Genomic DNA, 18,882 nt, shown 5'->3' with positions numbered 1-18,882 from the left:
TCGATAAATGGCTTAGAGGCTGCCTGATGAATCTGCTGGTAATGTTCCAAATTGTAAAATAATCAGTCGGCCCTACTAGTATCTCATAAAACATTCATGAATTTCCATTTCATTAGTGAAAACAAAGAAAGGGCTAATTCAAATTTGAGATTGATAAACCTGGTGAAAACACAGGCCAACATCTTCCCTGCAAGGCTGCTGGCGGCTTTTCCGAAACCACAATTCATCTCCCAGCTTGGGTTGTGTGTCCGTGCCAGCAAAAAAAACGCTCACTCACACGCTGGAAGGTTCAGAGAATTTGGAAGGCCAAAAAATTCACCTAAACTGTAGTAAGCTGTCCTTGGGAAATTTTGAAGGGTTAATTACAAGGCAACCAAATAACTTCCAAATTATTGGCCGCACTGTTGACAGCCACTTGACAATCATCAAATGAATGAGGGGTAATTTTACTGGTCACAAATGTTTTTCGACATCCAGAATAAAAAAAGTGATGCAGTTTAGCCAATTGCTATTGGCAGAATGTTCTTTTACCCTTTATTTTTTTATTTATTTCATCTGTCTCTTGGTGATGTGTGCCATGAATTTGAATGTTTCATCATTTTAGGCATAGCAGAGATTTTACAACGTCTAGTTTGGATGAATTCAGTATTGCTTGGTCTGGTTGATGTTTTGAAAGCTAATCTTATCTGAATGCCAGAGTTGCTGTCAGCTGTGTTTACCTTGGTAAGCAGGCCGAATAATGAAACCCAATCAGAATTTCCAATACACACAGCAAGTGTGAATATACACATAGGGCTAGATTCACATAGATCAGCGGATCTTTAGATCCGCGTGATCTATGCGATTTAAGATCCGCTGCCGCAAGTTTGAGAGGCAAGTGGCTAATTCACTAAACACTTACCTCCAAACTTGCGGCGGCGGATCGTAAATCCCCCGGCGGAATTCAAATTCTGCGGCTAGGGGGAGTGTACTATTTAAATCAGGCGCGTCCCCGCGCCGATTTAAATGAGCATGCGCCGTCCGCGAAATTTCCCGGCGTGCATTGCTCCCACTGACAGTGGTTTCGGGGTGAGCGTAACTTGCGGCGCGCGGGTTTCTGAATCGGCGTACGCAAACGACGTAAAAAGAACAAAAATCGACGTGGGAACGACGGCTATACTTAACATTGGCTGTGCCTCATAGAAGCAGGGGTAAGTATACGCCGGGAAAACCGCTACGGAAACGTCGTAACAACACTGCGTCGGGTCTGTGTACGTTCGTGAATTGCCGTATCTCGCTGATTTACATATTTCTCAGTGTAAAACAGCGAGAACGCCCCCCGCGGCCATTTTTAAATTGCAGTTAAGATCCGACGGTGTAACACAGTTACACCTGTCGGATCTTAGGCATATCTATGCGTAACTGATTCTATGAATCAGTCGCATAGATACGACCAGCCTAAGTCAGAGATACGACGGAGTATCAGGAGATACTGTACAATTCAATGTCTAAATAGGAATGTTTTGAGAATAACCATTTAATAAATCCTCAAATTTTAAATGTTCTTTCCACCTCTCTCTAGTAAGATTAGTATTCTGGCCAGCGAAGTGCTATACTTTGTAAAGATCCTATTTTATAATAATTTTCTATTACTCTAATACAGGTTCTTTTTTCAGTGGGATTTGTTTCAGATTTTCCTCATTGCTGTAATGGGCCAGATTCTCGTAGGAGCGCGTATGTTTGCGGCGGCGTAACGTTTCCGATTTATGTTACGCCGCCGCAACTTAGACAGGCAAGTGCTGTATTCTCAAAGCACTTGCTCCGTAACTTGCGGCGGCGTAGGGTAAATTGGCCGGCGTAAGCCCGCCTAATTCAAATGTGGGACAGGGGGGCGTGTTTTATGTTAATCTTCTGTGACCCAACGTGATTGACGTTTTTCACGAACGGCGCATGCGCCGTCCGTGGAAATCTCCCAGTGTGCATTGCTCCTAATACGCCGCAAGGACGTATTGGTTTTGACGTGGACGTAAATTACGTCCAGCCCCATTCACGGACTAGTTACGCAAACGACGCAAAAATTTTAAATTTCGTCGCGGGAACGACGGCCATACTTAACATTGGTACGCCACACTTACGCCACCATATAGCAGGGGTAACTATACGCCGGGAAAAGCCTAATGTAAACGCCTAAATTTACAGCGTCGGCCGGGCGTACGTTCGGGAATTTGCGTATCTTGCTGATTTACATATTTCGCCGCGTAAATCAGCATACACGCCCCTAGCGGTCAGCTTAAAAATGCAGTTACCATCCGACGGCGTAAGAGACTTACGCCTGTCGGATCTAACAGATAGATACGACCGGCCGGACGCAGAGATACGACGGCGTATCTGGAGATACGCTGTCGTATCTCCTCTAAGAATCCGGGCCTGAGTTTATATGGGAATGCACTTCCGAAATCTCAAAATCTATGCATAGTCCTGTAATTCCTGTACCAGGGTGATAAATACTAGTATTTTGAGTGTTTTTAGTTTGTTATGGTGAAAATGGAGAGGGGTTGGGCTGGATATATGTGATATGGAGGGGCGGGGACGGGGCTGTTAGGGAATGTACAGGGAAATGAGGTGTCAAAGTTGTAAATGGGGAGTTAGTGATTGTTATAGTTTTTTCTATAAAAATAATAAACATGTTGGGCCAGATCCACAGAGAGAGTACGCCGGCGCCGGTGTAATTTCCCGCGTCGTATCTTTAGTTTGAATCCTTAAACCAAGATACAACGGCATCTGGGTTCGATCCGACAGGCGTACGGCTTCGTACGCCTTCGGATCGTAGATGCAATACTTCGGCGTCCGCTGGGTGGAGTTTGCGTCGTTTTCCGCGTCGGGTATGCAAATTAGCTATTTCTGACGATCCACGAACGTACGCGCGGCCGTCGCATTTTCTTACGTCGTCTCTAGTCGGCTTTTTCCGGCGTATAGTTAAAGCTGGTATTTTGCGGCGTATAGATAGACTTGCCATGTTAAGTATGCCCGTCGTTCCCGCGTCGAAATTTGAATTTTTTTTTTTCGTAAGTCGTCCGTGAATCGGAATGTACGTAAGTTCCGTCTAAGTTAAAAAAATGACGTTGTTGCAACGTCATTTCGCGCAATGCACGGCGGGAAATTTCGAAACGGAGCATGCGCAGTTCATTCGGCGCGGGGACGCGCTTCATTTAAATGAAACACGCATCCTAATCGCCGATTTGAATTCCGCTGCCAGAAATACACTACGCCGCCGTAACTTACGGCGCAAAATCTTTGAGGATTTGAAAGAACGCCAGGTAAGGTACGGCAGCGTAGCGTATTTCTGATACGCTGCGCGGGTGCAGATCTATGTGGATCTGCCCCGTTATACTTACTCGCTCTGTGCAGTGGATTTGCATAGAGCAGCCTGGATCCCCCTCTTCTCGGGTTCCTCTTCGGCTCTCCTGGCCCTTTTCTTCTGTTAAGTGCCCCCACAGCAAGCAGCTGCCCGATTATATCCTACTATTTTAGTTTTTATTTGTATTCGTATTTGTCCTGTTTACCATTATCATTGAATGTAAAAGAAAATCCCAACTGTTGGGTTGTCCCCAGTAAAGTAATAGAGAGGGAAATATTCCAATGTAGACACTCGTTCTGGTGACTTGGGGGTCCCAAAGGAATTCCCCAAATTTGCAGGGATTTCCTTTCGCTTCCTGTTTGGTTCTGGGACAAGAAGTCTAGGGGAATCTCTGCAATGGGACAAAGATGGAGAAAAAAAAATATATGACTGGTTATATATAACCCTCCCTTCCTCTGGTGTCTGCAGCATCTGTTTGTTATGTTGCTCCTCATGCTTTTATTATCTTGTTCTTCCTTCTGTAGTTGGAGGATGGTCAGTTGGTGTTGAAAGGATGTAAGTGGTTTCAAGGTATGCTAATTTTACTGGTATGGAGGATATGTCTTGTCTCTGTTCTGTTTCTTGTATGTGGCATCTACCGAGTATGTGAGTTCTTTAAAATCCACTTTCTTGGTTACAGCTTTGTATATCTTGTAGCAGTTCTCTTAAGCCCCGTACACACGGCCGAGGAACTCGACGTGCCAAACACATCGAGTTCCTCGGCCAGTTCAGCACTGAAGCCGCCGAGGAGCTCGGCGGGGAGAGAGCTCCCATAGAACAACGAGGAAATAGAGAACATGTTCTCTATTTCCTCGCCGAGCTCCTCGTCGGCTTCCTCGGCCGAAAGTGTACACACGGCCGGGTTTCTCGGCAGAATTCAGCCAGAAACTCGGTCGGAAGCTGAATTCTGCCGAGGAAACTGGTCGTGTGTACGGGGCCATACAGTATGTAGGTTTCGTACCGTATCAACTTTGCTGAATTCTGTAGTTCAGAGAGATTACAATCCTCCTAACAATGTGGAAATTATTTCTCCATAGATGACCAGTGCCATCTGTTTTCAGGGATTACCCATAGTCACCATACTTCTAGGGCTACGATTGTGGTCTAGAGATGACAGTCGTGCAAAATCCTTGGCATATTCAGTAGTCTTTATGTTCTTTGTGGTGGGTACTTATGTTTCACAAAGCTTGGCATCCTAATGCTCCTAAAAAATGTATTTTCATCTCACAAAGATTAAACTGCCTCTTGCCATGTGGTTTACTGGGACACTCTACTCATATTGATCGTAGAGGAAGAAAACAAAGGGAATGGTTCTTCCTGCTTTTAGAAAATGTATTAAAATATTCTCCAAGAATTCTCCTCTCAGGCAGACTTTAAGGGCCAGATTCACAGCGGAGATACAACGGAGTATCTCAGATACTCCGTCGTATCTCTCAGAGTATCTATGCGACTGATTCATAGAATCAGTTACGCATAGATAGCCCTTAGATCCGACAGGTGTAATTGTTTTACACTGTCTGATCTTAGGATGCAATACCGCGGCCGCCGCTGGGTGGAGTTTGCGTCGTATTCCAGCGTCGGGTATGCGAATTAGCAGTTACGGCGATCCACGACGGTTTTTCGCGTTCGGTACGTCGTCGCTAGTCTAGTTTCCCGTCGCAATTTTAGTCGTCGTTTTACCTGCCCTAACTTTACACAGCACACGTATGTGCTGTATAAAGTATTGCCGTCGTTCCCACGTCGAAATTTAAAAAAAATGTCTTCTTGCGTAAGACGTCCGGGAATACGAAAGTATGCTACGCACGTCGCCGGTCGAAAAAATGACGTCACTTCGTGCAAATCACGGCGGGAATTTCAAAACAGAGCATGCGCAGTAGGTCCGGCGCGGGAGCGCGCCTAATTTAAATGGCACACGTCCCTACGTGAATCTGGCCCTAAGATACTAAGCCTGGGCAATGACTTGACTTGAGCTCATAATGTATATAGTGATAACGGTTATGTTTTTTTTTTCATTGCACTATAGCTGTGTGTTGTAGTATTGGAAATGTATTGATGTAGGTATTAAATATTACTAACACTTAAAGAGGAAGTACACCAAAAAAAAACCCCTGCAAGAAAAAGGCATAATGAGCTTGTATGCATAGCATACAAGCTCATTATGTAGCACTTACCGAGATCGAAGCCCCTGAAGAGCTCCTTGTTCCCCTCCGCCGACACGGCAAAAGCCAATTAAGTAATTTTGAGTGGACCAAAATTATAACCACGTATGGCCAGCTTAAGTCTCAGCATTAGGTGAACAGAAATGCTAATCCTTTGGCAGATACAGTTCCCATATATGTATTTCAGTTGTGTATTTTGCTGTTTGCAGTTCACTGCTTGAAGCTTGTTAAATGGTTTGTCAAAAAAAACAAAAAAAATGTATCAATGCCTGGATGGATGGAGCTTTATGAAGAACATAAGCCTTATGACCCGTACACACGTACGGGTTTCCCGGCAGGCTTTTTACCGCCGGGAAACCCCAGGGGAAAGCCGAGAACCGGCTTGGCAGCTTTTTCCCCTACACACAGGCGGTTTTCCTTGCAGGAAACCTGCCCTGAGAGCTTTGGCCGGGAAACCTGGCCGTGTGTATGCTCCTCCGCAGTGTTTCCCATAGGAAAACTGCCGGAAAAAGGTCGCCAGTAATCACGGCAGTAAAAAAGAGAACACGTTCTCATTTTATCCCGCCTCCCATCGTTTTTTCTGTCGCGAAAACTGCCATGGAGCATACACATGGCCAGTTTTCCCGGCCAAAAGCTGTCATGCCAGTTTTCCCGACCTGGAAAACTGGTTGTGTGTACGAGGCATTCGTATTCTTTATTGTAGGTGATCACTCCTTTTATGGCTTTATAATAAATATCGCACAAGACATTGACACTAAAAGAAGTTATAGGAAGTGAAAATTGATTGACAGAGTTCAGGCATTTGTAAAGCAGTCCGATCACGCTCTACCTTCTTCCTGTTTTGGTACTAAATTCATGTTTTCCTAGGCTGATGACCTAAAATAACTTTGAAGTCAAGGCAAGGCAATATCGTTTTATGTGGCAGAGCTGAAAAAAGTTTGAATGCATTTATCAGTGTATTCTTGACAAGTTCTTCGCTTTTATCTGTTATTACTGTACAGTGAATTAGTTGGAAATGTTGTCACTGATACTGCTCATAGCTCTTCAAAACAGCTTGCCTAGAAAGGAAACAATTGTCACAATGAAGAGAATCGTGTGTAGTTTGACAATGCTGCAGGGAAGCTGAATGTCAAAAGAAAAAAATCAATCGTTTTTGTAGTTTTTCTTTTAACCTTTTTTTTTTCCTAACTGCGTACACTAGTAGTAGTAAATGTTTACCAATCTACCTGCTTGTACATTCTGGACGATAACTGCTATTTAGAACATTACATGAAACCTGATTGGTTGATTGGTACGTATTTTTTTTTTACTGTAAAGTCAAGTGACAGGCCGAATCTTTTACTATGGTCTTGCTTTTTGCCAGCCCCGTAGCATAGGGTGACTAGATGTCCCTGGATTCTGGAGGCAGTTCCTTATTTTGAGGGGCTGTCCCCATTAAAAAAAATGCACCCAATTTCATCCCTGGTTAAAAGAATGTGCCCACAATTTCTTACCATCTTTATGAATGGCATCCCTGGCCTAGGCAACTGCAGGGTAATCCATTCTAGCAACATTTCTGTGTATGGCCTAGAGCAGGATGAGAGAGGGAATGGGGTGTGTCTGCTCCCGACTGTGTCCTGGGTTATTAATGATGTCGCATGACAATATTTCTTGGTCTTCCCAGTCCCTCCCCTCTCATCTTGTGCAGACTTTGTTGCAAGAGGTAAAAATGTGGATTATTTGCCACCTTGTTTTGCTTGTAAAGTGACCTGCAGTACACACCTTGGCCTGTACTCTTGACCCAAAGCACAATATGCTTGTGTATTGTTAAACCATACCCCTTTTGAAGTGGTGGTCCCCACATCCTCCTACTTGAGCGGAATGGAGAACTTAAATTAATAAAAAACTCAATCTAGAAAAAAAATGGTATATCAATATAGGAACTTCCCCACGTGCTTTAATAAAATTTGGGACATGTTGCTTGCTACACTAGGTTTAGCCCCAACTTCATTTATTCTGAATAGATTGTTATCCTGTTGACCTCTTCCCTGGATGGTGTGCCCTGTATGCAGATGTTAGTGTAATGGCCACCTCCCTTTGGGGTCCGTCCAGATGTGATGGAGCTGCCTTCAATAAATGCACGAGCAAGTTGGGTTGGTACATTTATTACTTTATTGATATCAAACTGTCATGTAATTACGGTAGTTTATGCCTGATCTTAACATGATCTGTGCCTAGGATGACAATTGCATGATGTTGTCCAAATATTGCTCACGTTACGCTACAAATGGATCTTTCTTGGTTGTAAGTTGTCATGAAAAGTTGTTTTGTTTGTGTGCATTTCAAATAACGAAACTCAATAGAAACTCAATAAAAAATATCCGATATAAAGAAAAAAACATACTTCTTCAAGCCCCCCAATTTGGCCACACTAAAAACTTTGTCTGGTGCATTTCACATGCCGCTATCATCCCCTGCTCCGCCCCTGTTCCAACCCAAAAGTGGGCATGGTCATCTGGGTGACTCTGGATTTAGTTTTGAAAATCTGGTAACCCTACCGTAGTACTGGACATTACTACTGTTAAAGGCTTAAAAGAGAAGTATGGGTTTGGAGGTTATTGCAGTTTTATACTTACCTAGGTGGATGCAGCATCGGTCCCCCGGCGTCTCTGCGATGAGAAGTGAGCAATCGAACATCGCCGATGGCTCGGTTCTCTCGGCTCTCAGAGCAGAGAGCTGATGCCTGTCAATCAGCAGCTCTCCTGCTTTGCTCCTCCACGCTCGCTCACTGGAGCGCTGAGCTGTGGCGGGGCGGGGAGCGGCGGTGTCAGCGGCTCGCTGAGACGGCTATCAGTCCAGTCACCTGGCGGATCCAGACTCCTAGAGTCGGGATGACGCGGTGCCTGGGCTAATATTGGTAACGTCAGCAAAACGAACTGCACTCATGTGACCCATGGGCGAAGCCCAGCCAACCGAGCTTAGGCTGGACTTCTCCTTTAATCTAACCAAAAGTGATACTGGATTTGTTAACCACCCACTGGCTTCTTGTATCATTTGGTGATTTCAAATGTTGATATCTCACTGCCAGTTTTGGGTGTTATTCCCATCTTGAGGTTTTCCCCCTCCTCCTGTTCCTAGTAATATTAAATAAATTCTATTTCTGCATGTACTGAGCCATAAATAGGCACTTATCAAACAGTTTATAGGCTGAGAGAACTGGCTTCGGACACTGTTCTGGAATTTTCAGCTTTCTTTTTTTCTATGATCTGAATAAAAAGCTTGTTTGGCTTATAAAAAATAAGTAGACATTCAGGAGACCTTTTAAGGCTAAGGTTACAGCTTCAGTACTGCTCTTTAAAGACAGCTATTTCATCAAAGCAGAATATCAGATGGGAAAGTTATTGCTGATTCATGACTTCTGTCCATTTCCATGATGGTCTGCATTCAATTAAAGCTGAAATATTTATCTGCTGATAATTTTGCTTCCCCTGGTTCCTTCCTCATTAAAGTGTTTCTAAAGGGGAAAAAAAAAACATGTCATACTTACCTGCTCCCCTCTTTTCAGGGCTCCCACTGGCATTTTGGGCCTCTCCTTTTTGCAGAGTTCCCCAATAGCAAGCTTACAAGCTCCTCCCCCCAGCTCCCTCCTCACTGGCTGTGATTGACAGCAGCTGGAGCCAATGGCTCCTGATGCTGCATCACAGCCAATGAGGATGGAGAGACACAGGAGAGATCTGCTCTCGTGCACATCGCTGGATCAAGATCAGCTTAGGTAAGTATAAGGGGGGCTGAGGGGAGCTGAAGATTGTTTTTTACCTTCATGCACAGAATGCATGAAGGTAAAAAAAAACGTAATTCATTAGAACCTCTTTCTATTTCATAATATACTTTATTTTAGGCCACCTGGGTCTCGGTGCTTCCTTATAAAATGCAGGTGGATCATGACTGGCTCTTGGTATTAGTTATACAAATATCAAAAGGCCCTAATGGGTACATATCAGTCTGGAGGATTAGGAGTTCCTAGGCACACTGCGTTTGCCTATAGGCTGCCCTAGGTAATGCCCACATGTAATGCCAAGCCTTCATGGTTAAACTAAAGGGCAATGAATAAAAGGGGCAGCCTGGGGATGTTTAATAACGTTTGAGAGCAAAGGGCTAGATGATGATAGAAATCCTACCGCCCCAGAAAACGAGGCATTGTCTGACTTTCAGCAGCTTCTAATGCACACTGTGACAAGCTCACAGTAAGCTGTTTTCTTACAATTGTGCAAGACTGAAGGAGAGTTTAGCTTTAAATTGAATTTCCTAAAAGGAGAGGAAGGAAAATGAAGCTCACTGAGACTTTTGTTTTATCAAATAGTGAAAACTGATCCTGTTTAAATATTTTATTGACATTATAGATGTGTCGAAAATGTTCCGTGTTGGATCCGTTCATTATAGTGCTCACCAGACCATTACCTGGTCTTAAGACTTCTTAATCCAAAAGCAGAACTTCACCCAAAAAGGACAGTTCCACTTGTCTGCCTCCTAACCGCATCCTTTTTCAGTCTTGACACTTTATTTTTTGGGGGGCGAGCAGGTACGTAGTTCTGACAGGTACCTGCTCCCACTTCACGTCGGATTAACATTGCGATCCAAGTGGAAGTTCGGTCCGCCGCCTTCTGGGAAACATAAAAGGTACCTGAAAGTTGCGGGACCATTTACAGAGTGCAAGCTGGAAGCCGGCTGTGAAGCCGCAAGCAGTCACAACCGACTTCCTAAAGTAAGCACCAGAGGCGGCTTTAGGCTTTGTGAGGCCTTAGGCAAAACTTAGACACAAGGCCCCAATCATGCCCATAATGGGGAAAATAATTCAAAAGATAAAAAAAATAATGCCATTTTTACAGAGACCTCCCTGCTCAACCAAACCCCCACCCACCCCACCAAGTCCGCCCCTACCTCCCTGGCGGTTTCAGCAGTGGCCGACAGCTCCGCCTCCACTTCTACAATTCGTCTGCAGCAGGCAGCGCTCTATACGAAAGACGGTAATTCTTTAACAGCACGACCCGCTCACCCTGCCAGCTTGGGGACACTGACCGGGGACATTATCTCCCATTCTATCACATACATCAGGCAAATTAGGCGGCCGCGAGGCTCCTGAAAGCACGAGGCCTTCTTTGCCTAATTAGAGAGCCGCCTCTGGTAAGCACACTGTCATCGGGGACCCGAAGACGGACTCGGGTAAGGACCACACTAGTCAGTTAAGTGTCCTATTATTCAAAGTCAGCAGCCACAGTATTTGTAGCTGCTGACCTTTAATTTTTGCTTCTAGGGTGAAGAACCACTTTAAAGACTGCTTTGCCTTGCAAATCCGTGCTATACACTGTATATACAAAGACATAAATAACTTCTGTATTTAGTTGTAGTTTCATTTCATATTCTGAACATTGCTTTCTTTCTTTTTTTTGCAGCATCACTTTGTTTCTATTTCTTCTGTTTCTTGTTCTTTGGAAACCATTAATCTGCTGCTCCCAAGCATACCCAATTCCAAATTTCAGCTACTTGATGTACTGTGTATTGGCAAAGTCTATAATCACATTGACCATTGCAGGCTCAGATGGCAGTTATGCCCACTACACGAATATATATTTCAAAATGTAGGACTATTTATTAATGTAAATAGCACTACAGATGTCTGTATTGTACACGGTGCAGGAAACACAAATTCTGTGCGCGTTTACCGCACCGTGTTCTCACCGTGATCTACATGCATATTAGAAATAGGAATGTGTTCTTTGAGATATGAGAAGTGGTTTGCTTCGTTCTTGAACCTAATTCTGACATGCCAGGCAACATTAATTTTTAGACAATGCAAAAGAATAGTGGAGACTATACCCATAATCTAAAACAGAGGTCTTCAAACTGGGGCCCGAGGGCCAGATGTGGCCCTTTGCTAGCCTTTATCCGGCCCTTGGGGCACAATTCCTCCCACTACTAATAGGTGGAATACTCCACTTCCTATTGACCACCAACCCTGAGGCCATATATGTTCTCACTGATGCCGGGCCCGTGACTTTTTCTTCCCTTGCTGGCCCCAATCCGGCCCTCCTAAAGTCTAAAGGACAATAAAGTGGCCCTTTGTTTGTAAAGTTTGGAGACCCCTGATCTAAAAGAATAGTGTACCTTGCTAATACAGTTTAACATACCCTCAATTCACTTTCAAAATACATTAGACAGAGCAAATGCAACCTAATTAGTAAAATTCTGATGTCTGATAGTCTTCTTACAAGAGAAGTTTGGGGTTTGAAAAACCTAAACACACATACTTACCTAGGTGGATGCAGCATTGGTCCCCCGCCGACTCTAAGACTGAGAACTGAGTGATCAAACACCGTGGGGGGCCTGTGGAACCCAGGATCTCTTGGGGAGTTTGGGAAACCCTTGTTTCAGCTCCCCATGCACCTCCTATGTCTAAGTTACCCTGTGTCTATTAGAACCCCTGTCTGTCTGATCTGTACTAATCAGACTCGCTGTACAACCACACTCTAATGTTGTGTGTATGTGTGTGTGTATATATATATATATATCATACACTTTTCTGGGTCGTTTGGGGGGGTGGCTGTATTCCATTGTTCTATTGTGTCTGTCTGCCTTGGGTATTATGGGACGTGTATATGTGTTTGCTGTAAGGAGGGAGGGGGAATTCCTCCAACATCTATCCCTGTTGATTGGACAGTCTACACCGCCCTGAATGCAAAGGGAGGGGGGATTGTCCAGAGTGTTACCTGTGTTTTAATAAATAGTTCATGTTCAGCAGCCAAAACAAGTACTGCCTAGTTTGTGGTTATAAGCAGTTGGAAGATCTGATATCTATATTCAGACTGGAAGGAAGTAGTATATGAAGAAAGCACTCAAGCAGAGTGTAGGACATTTCGTTACAGTAGGTCTTCAGTGAGCAGAGAGCCGGTGACTGTCAATCACCACTCTGTGCTCTGCCCCTCCAGCACTCACTGGAGTGCCTGGCTGTGGAGGGGGTGGGAGTGGCTGACTCAGGTCCTCAGGTTCTCAGTGGCATGGATCCTGACATTAAAGCAGAAGTATGGCCAAAGCTTTTTTGGTCATATTTCTCCCCAGGAGATTTTAGCCAACTGTCAGCTGAAAATGGGTCACAGGAGTGCAGAATGAAGTGCACTCCTGTGACCCATTTTTAACCGACAGTAGACTGCTGTCGGCTGACGTCACTCAGCTGGTCCATCCAGATGCCTGGACCGACACCTGGCTCAGCCTGTCAGCAATGCGCTGAGAGCCTGAGCCAGCCGCTTTTTGCTCAGAGCAGAGGGGTAGAACTGAGTAATTGGTTGTCTTTGATCCCTCAGTTCTCTCTGCAGAACTGGAGGGGGACAGATGCAGCATTGGATCGATGCTGCATCCACCTAGGTGAGTATAAATGATGTTTTTTTTAATCCCAAACTTCTCTTTTAAAGTCGGGTCCAGGTTCTGGAGCAGCTGGGAGATGCTGCTTTAGCCCACTGTCAGCTGAATACGGGTCACAGAAGTGCAGAACGAAGTATACTCCTGTGACCTACAGGAGAAGCCGGGCACTCACTGCACGCAAGTGCAGTGAGTGCCCGACCGTGAAGCCGAAAGTTTTGTCACGGCTGGGTACCCAAAGTTAGAATGGAGGCGCCGGCGGAGAGGGGGGGAGACGAGTGAAGCTCCGGGGCGGCCGCGTAAGTGTCTGTTCATTAAAAGCCAGCAGCTGCACTTTTTGTAGCTGCTGACTTTTAATAAACATAAAAAAGGCTGGAACTCCCCTTTAAGATCTTTTACATGCATGTTTAGAATTAGATGTTTTTCTACACAAAGATAATTTGGAATAAATAGAACAACATTTTAGATAAATGCCTAGTACACACAACCTTTTTTTCCGTCGGATAAAAAACCAACGGTTTTCCCGACAGAATTCCTCTCAGCCTGACTTGCATACACAAGCACGGTGACGTACAACACGTACGACGGCACTATAAAGGGGAAGTTCCATTCCAACGGCGCCACCCTTTGGGCTGCTTTTGCTGATCCCTGTGTTAGTAAAAGTTTGAGAGACGATTCACGCTTTTCAGTCTTCGTGCTTTTCAGGCCGTTACAGCGTGACAAATGTGATATCTCCATTACGAACGCTAGTTTTGCCAGAAAGAGCGCTCCCGTCTCATGCTTGATTCTAAGCATGCACGTTTTTTTGCCCATCGAAACGGTTTTCCCGCCAGGATTTTTCCTGATGGGGGAAAAAAGAGATCCTGCTCTCTTTTTTTTTTTGTCCGGCAGTTTGCCCGTCGGAAAAACTGCGATGGAGCATACACACGGCTGGGATTCCCAACGAAAAGCTCTCATAGCAGTTTTCCCGTCGAAAAAAACGGTCGTGTGTACGAGGCATCAGAGTCCCTGTCTATTCTTGCAATATTACTTTTAGGAGATTTTCTGTTCCTTCCAATCCCAGTTACTGCACAGGAAGTGAATGGAAGTCACCTGCTGGGAACAAATCTGTCCCATCTCAAAAATAAAATCATGGAGTTCTATTTCAAAATACAGCAGTCCAAATGACATTTGTCTATCATGTATTAGTGTACAGAAATCTAATGTGTTCTGTTTTATTTCAGGCAATGGGGAAAAAATTACCACCAGCAGTGACATCACATGAATCTGCGAAGACAGAAATGGAAAATAAATCAAAGTGTAAGTTCTGTTACTAAATTAGTTTACAGTCTGTTAGACTCCTATTATAAATGTCATATATCCTTTTTTTGCGTATTATTTAGATTTACTTATAACGTTAAACACTGCCCATACACAATTTTACATATTACAGTAAAGTGTATATAACCCCAATATTCCATATTCCTTATACGTGTCTGTTCTACCATGTATGTGCATAAAAGGTATCCTGTTCTCTGTATCGCTGTCAGAAACCATGAATCAGACCATGACAGAAGTACAGTTAAATCACACTTGTTTAATAATAATAATAAAAAGGTAAACAGAGTAAGCGTAGTCAAACAAGCCAGAGTTCAGTAACCGGATCGGGAGTCGGCTAAGCCAATGTCAGCGAGCCAGAGATAAATGTAGTGGTCCAACAAGCAGGATCAAGAGCCAGAAGGAACGCGAACCAAGCAGGTCCACAACAGGAACGCAGGAGAAAGTCTCTGTGATGTTGACAAAGGCGAAGGCAGAGATTAAGTGAGCTGGAAGGCTTTAAGTAGGCAGGGCTGACGAGCAGATCATCAACAGGTCAGTCACTGTGGAGAGAAAGGAGCTGGAAATTAGCCGACAGCTGAGCGGCCAGCTCAGAGAAGGAAGGGCTGAGCCCAGCCCTGACAATTGCTTCCTTTGCGAAATATCTGGTGATCTTGGCAGTCCCCCTGCTTTCCTATTTTAAACTGGCCACACCAGGCATTGAAAGCACATCCACCCCAGTGTGGTCAGTTTTCTTCTTTGTATTCAATTTGGGAGCACAGGCTACCTGTTCTCCAATAGTCAGATTTGTGTTGATATGCCCACCCCCGCACAGCTAATCACTGAGAAGAGCAGTGTGCTGCTGTTTCTCTGCCTCCTCTTGACCCTCCCTCTTGCAGTCTCCGCCCATACCTCTTTAAGCCCCTTTTTTTTATAAAAAAAAATAATAATAATAAAAGTACTTATTTTTTTGTTTTTATATATACTGCATTTTTATTTAAAACTGAATGGGTTGTTTTACAGGTGAGGGTTCACATATACTTTAAATTGCAGAGGTGATCAAATACCACCAAAAGAAAGCTTTATTTGTGGGGGAAAAAAGGACGCCAATTTTGTTTGGGAGCCACGTCCCACTATCGCGCAATTGACAGTTAAAGTGACGCAGTGCCGAATCGCAAAAAGGGGCCAGGCCCTTAACCTGCATATTGGTCCGGGTCTTAAGTGGTTAAACGCGGGCTACTATCTGTCAAGTTAAATTATTCAGGAGATTTAAAGCCTCGTACACACGACCGGTTTTCTCGGCAAAAACCAGCAAGAAAACTGCTTCTTGCCGAGATTACCATTCGTGTGTACGAGGCATTCAGGTTTCTCGTCAGGAAATCTGGCCAGAATTTCCACGAGAAAAAAAAGAGAACCTGCTCTCTTTTTTCGTGGAAATTCTTGTCGGCCTGTTTCCCGACGAGAAACCCGAGAGTGTGTATACTTACCTGTCGCCGTGGAAACCCGCGCATGCTCGAAATGACTTTGACGCATGCGCGGTAGCTTCCACGGCATAGGTAGGGTGAAGCAAGATGGCGGCGACGGCATCAAATGTGACGAGCGCATGCTCGTCGTACGCGATGACATCACCGCATTCTTTTCAAGAGAACCTGCGGTTCTTTTGGAACGAGAGTCTGTACACTCGGGCGGCAAGAGTTTCTTGCCAAGAATCTCGTCAGGGAAAATTATGTTTTTTTCCTGACGAGATTCTTGCCCGTGTGTACAGGGCCTTGGCCTTACAAGGCTCCGTTACACACCCTTTGGTCTTTGAAGAGTGATTCATGTTGGATCGCACTTCAGAGAGCATTTGACAGGTAGTGAGGAAATGTTTCTCAGGGTGTAGTTCACACCATTTTGTTGAGGTTACATGTGTTTGAAAAAAGTAGCACAGGCTGCATTTTTTTTGCGATGCACCCAAACTTTTGTAAATGCAACACAAAAAAAAAAGATTGTGGGGAAAAGTTTAAAAAAGAAATGCAATGAAAAATGCATCCGACCGCATGCAGAAATGTAATGCAGCGCAGTGCGATGCAATGCAAAACACCTGCAAGCGCGCATGAACACGATCAATTTATCTGTGCATTTTTCTTTGTATTTTGGTGTGAACAGGCCCTTACTCTGAGCTAAACTATAAACACAAACAATCCTATTTTCCTTCTGTAAACTACTAATCCTCCACTCTCATGTAATGCAGATGAAGTTAGTAAGACATGTTTAAAATGCTGCCTGTGAGAAGCAAGGCTCTCGCCATAGATACAGTGGAGGAGTGAGGGTGGTCACCAAGGGACCGAAAGTGTGGTATTTACAGGATTAAAAGTTGAAAATAAAAGAAAATGTATAGAAAATTAATGCAGCACTACATCTAATACAGTAGTACCTTGGAGTACGAGCATAATCTGTTCCAGAAGAATGCTTGTAATCCAAAGCACTCGAGTTTCCCTATAGCAATCAATGGGAACCTAGACAATTTGTTCCAGTGTCACTGCTAATGTATGCAGTACCGCATTTGGCCAGAGGTGGGGGGGTCAGAGACACTTGGAAACACTCAGGGAGGCTCAGAGACACTCAGGAATGGAAATTTTAGGGACGGAGCATGCGCAGTACGTTCGGCGCGGGAACGTGCCTAATTTAAATGGTCCCCGCCCCATTTGAATTAGGCGGGCTTGCGCCGGGCGGATTTACGTTACACCGCCGCAAGTTTACAGGTAAGTGCTTTGTGGATCAGGCACTTACGCTGTAAACTTGCGGCGGTGTAATGTAAATGGGATACGTTACGCCGCCGCAGATCTCTGTGAATCTGGCCCCAAGTTTGCACAAGAATGTCAGTAAATCTATTATTTCAATGATATATTTCGATATGCACTTTTTGTTATAGCAGCAATAGAATTAAAGGCTTCTTCTTTTTTTTTTTTTCCATAAAATCATTTTTGCTGGTTAAGTCTTATGCCGCGTACACACGATCATTTTTCAGGTTGTAAAAAACTTTTTTTTTATAGTCATTAAAAACGATCGTGTGTGGGCTTCAGAGCATTTTTCGGGTTCTGAAAAACAGGCAAATTTTTTTTCGAACATGCTCTATTTTTTCACAACGTTTTAAACTTTGTCGTTTTTCGGGGTTGTAAAAAATGGTCGTGTTTGGGCTTTAACGACGTGAAAAATCTGCGCATGCTCAGAAGCAAGTTATGAGACGGGAGCGCTCGTTCTGATAAAACTACCGTTCGTAATGGAGATAGCACATTCATCACGCTGTAACAGACAGAAAAGCGCGAATCGCCTTTTACTAACACGAAATCAGCTAAAGCAGCCCCAAGGGTGGCGTCATCCGAATGGAACTTCCCCTTTATAGTGCCATTGTACATGTTGTACGTCACTGCGCTTTGCTAGAGCATTTTTTTTTTTCCGAGATCGTGTGTAGGCAAGACCGGTTTAATGATCAAGTTGAAAAAAACGTCGTTTTTTCTAGAGCCTGAAAAACATTGTTTTTTACAACCCGAAAAATTATCGTGTGTACGCGGCTTCATACTTGTTCATTTCTATGGTTCATTATTTTATAACAATTAGTACTTTTTTGCATGCAGTGTGATGAAGTTACGTTATGATCTGAATTTCAGTCTTGCCTTGGGAATAACGTCAGACTTGGCAAACTGCAATATCTGATTATAGTCTGCAGTAGGAAATCACTCCTCCTGATTGTGACAAAAAAAGCCCTTCCCTTTCGAGATTTTCCTGCCTGTCTTGAATACAAAACATAACAATGTTCTATTCTTTTGCAATTTTATTTTTTGGGATGTGCCCACAAATGAATCATTGCCCATTGGCAATTACAAATGGGCTGCTGTGCCTGCGTTCCAAAAAAAAAAGAAGTTGCATACACCTTTCAAAAAGTACGGGCGCATATAGGTCACATCGGTGGAAAAAGTTCTGAAATTATTTTTCTTTGTCTCATTTTTTACATCACAGAAACCTGAAATTTTAACAGGGCTGTGTAGACTTTTTATGTCCACTGTATCTGCTCTATGGAATGATTTTGCACAAAGCACACAGCAGCGTCGATCATCCGGTTCTGGGGTTCCCCTGCCTGCACCCTGGGCCCCCCACCTCTTCCGAGTGCCATTACAGCAAGTCCCTTGATATGAGAGTAGAGTTGAGCGAACCCGAACTGTAAAGTTCAGGTTCGGTACGGACTTTGGGTTTTTCCCGAACCCGAATAATTGGAAAAAGTTTGGGTTCGGAGTTAGGGAAAAAAAAATGCGCGGAGGTCCCCGCAAATTCAATAACCAGACCCTTTAGGTCTGGTATGGATATTAAGGGGAACCCCGCCGTCAATTTTTTAAAAAAAATGACGTGCGGTTCCCCCTAAATATCCATAACCAGACCCTTCAGGTCTGGTATGGATATTAAGGGGAACCCCGCCGTTGATTTAAAAAAAAAATGACGTGCGGTTCCCCCTAAATATCCATAACCAGACCCGTTATCCAAGCACGTTGACCTGGCCGGCCGCAGAAAAGAGGGGGGGACAGAACCGCACCAGGCCACATGCCCTCAACATTGGGAGGGTGCTTTGGGGTGCCCCCAAAGCACCTTGTCCCCATGTTGATGGGGACAAGGGTCTCATCCCCACAA

At 44.2% G+C, this 18,882-nt stretch overlaps 1 protein-coding gene across 1 annotated transcript in view; it reads left to right on the top strand.

Annotated features, from left to right (window-relative positions):
* SH3KBP1 (SH3 domain containing kinase binding protein 1) overlaps positions 1-18,882 on the top strand; it is a 513,710-nt gene that overhangs the window by 358,644 nt on the left and 136,184 nt on the right. The window contains 1 exon segment of the mRNA XM_040338226.1: positions 14,148-14,223. Coding sequence (XP_040194160.1) covers positions 14,148-14,223 — 76 coding nt within the window.

Source organism: Rana temporaria, chromosome 2 (assembly GCF_905171775.1).
Source record: "Rana temporaria chromosome 2, aRanTem1.1, whole genome shotgun sequence".
NCBI lineage: Eukaryota > Metazoa > Chordata > Amphibia > Anura > Ranidae > Rana > Rana temporaria.
This window is presented reverse-complemented; position numbering and strand designations above follow the sequence as displayed.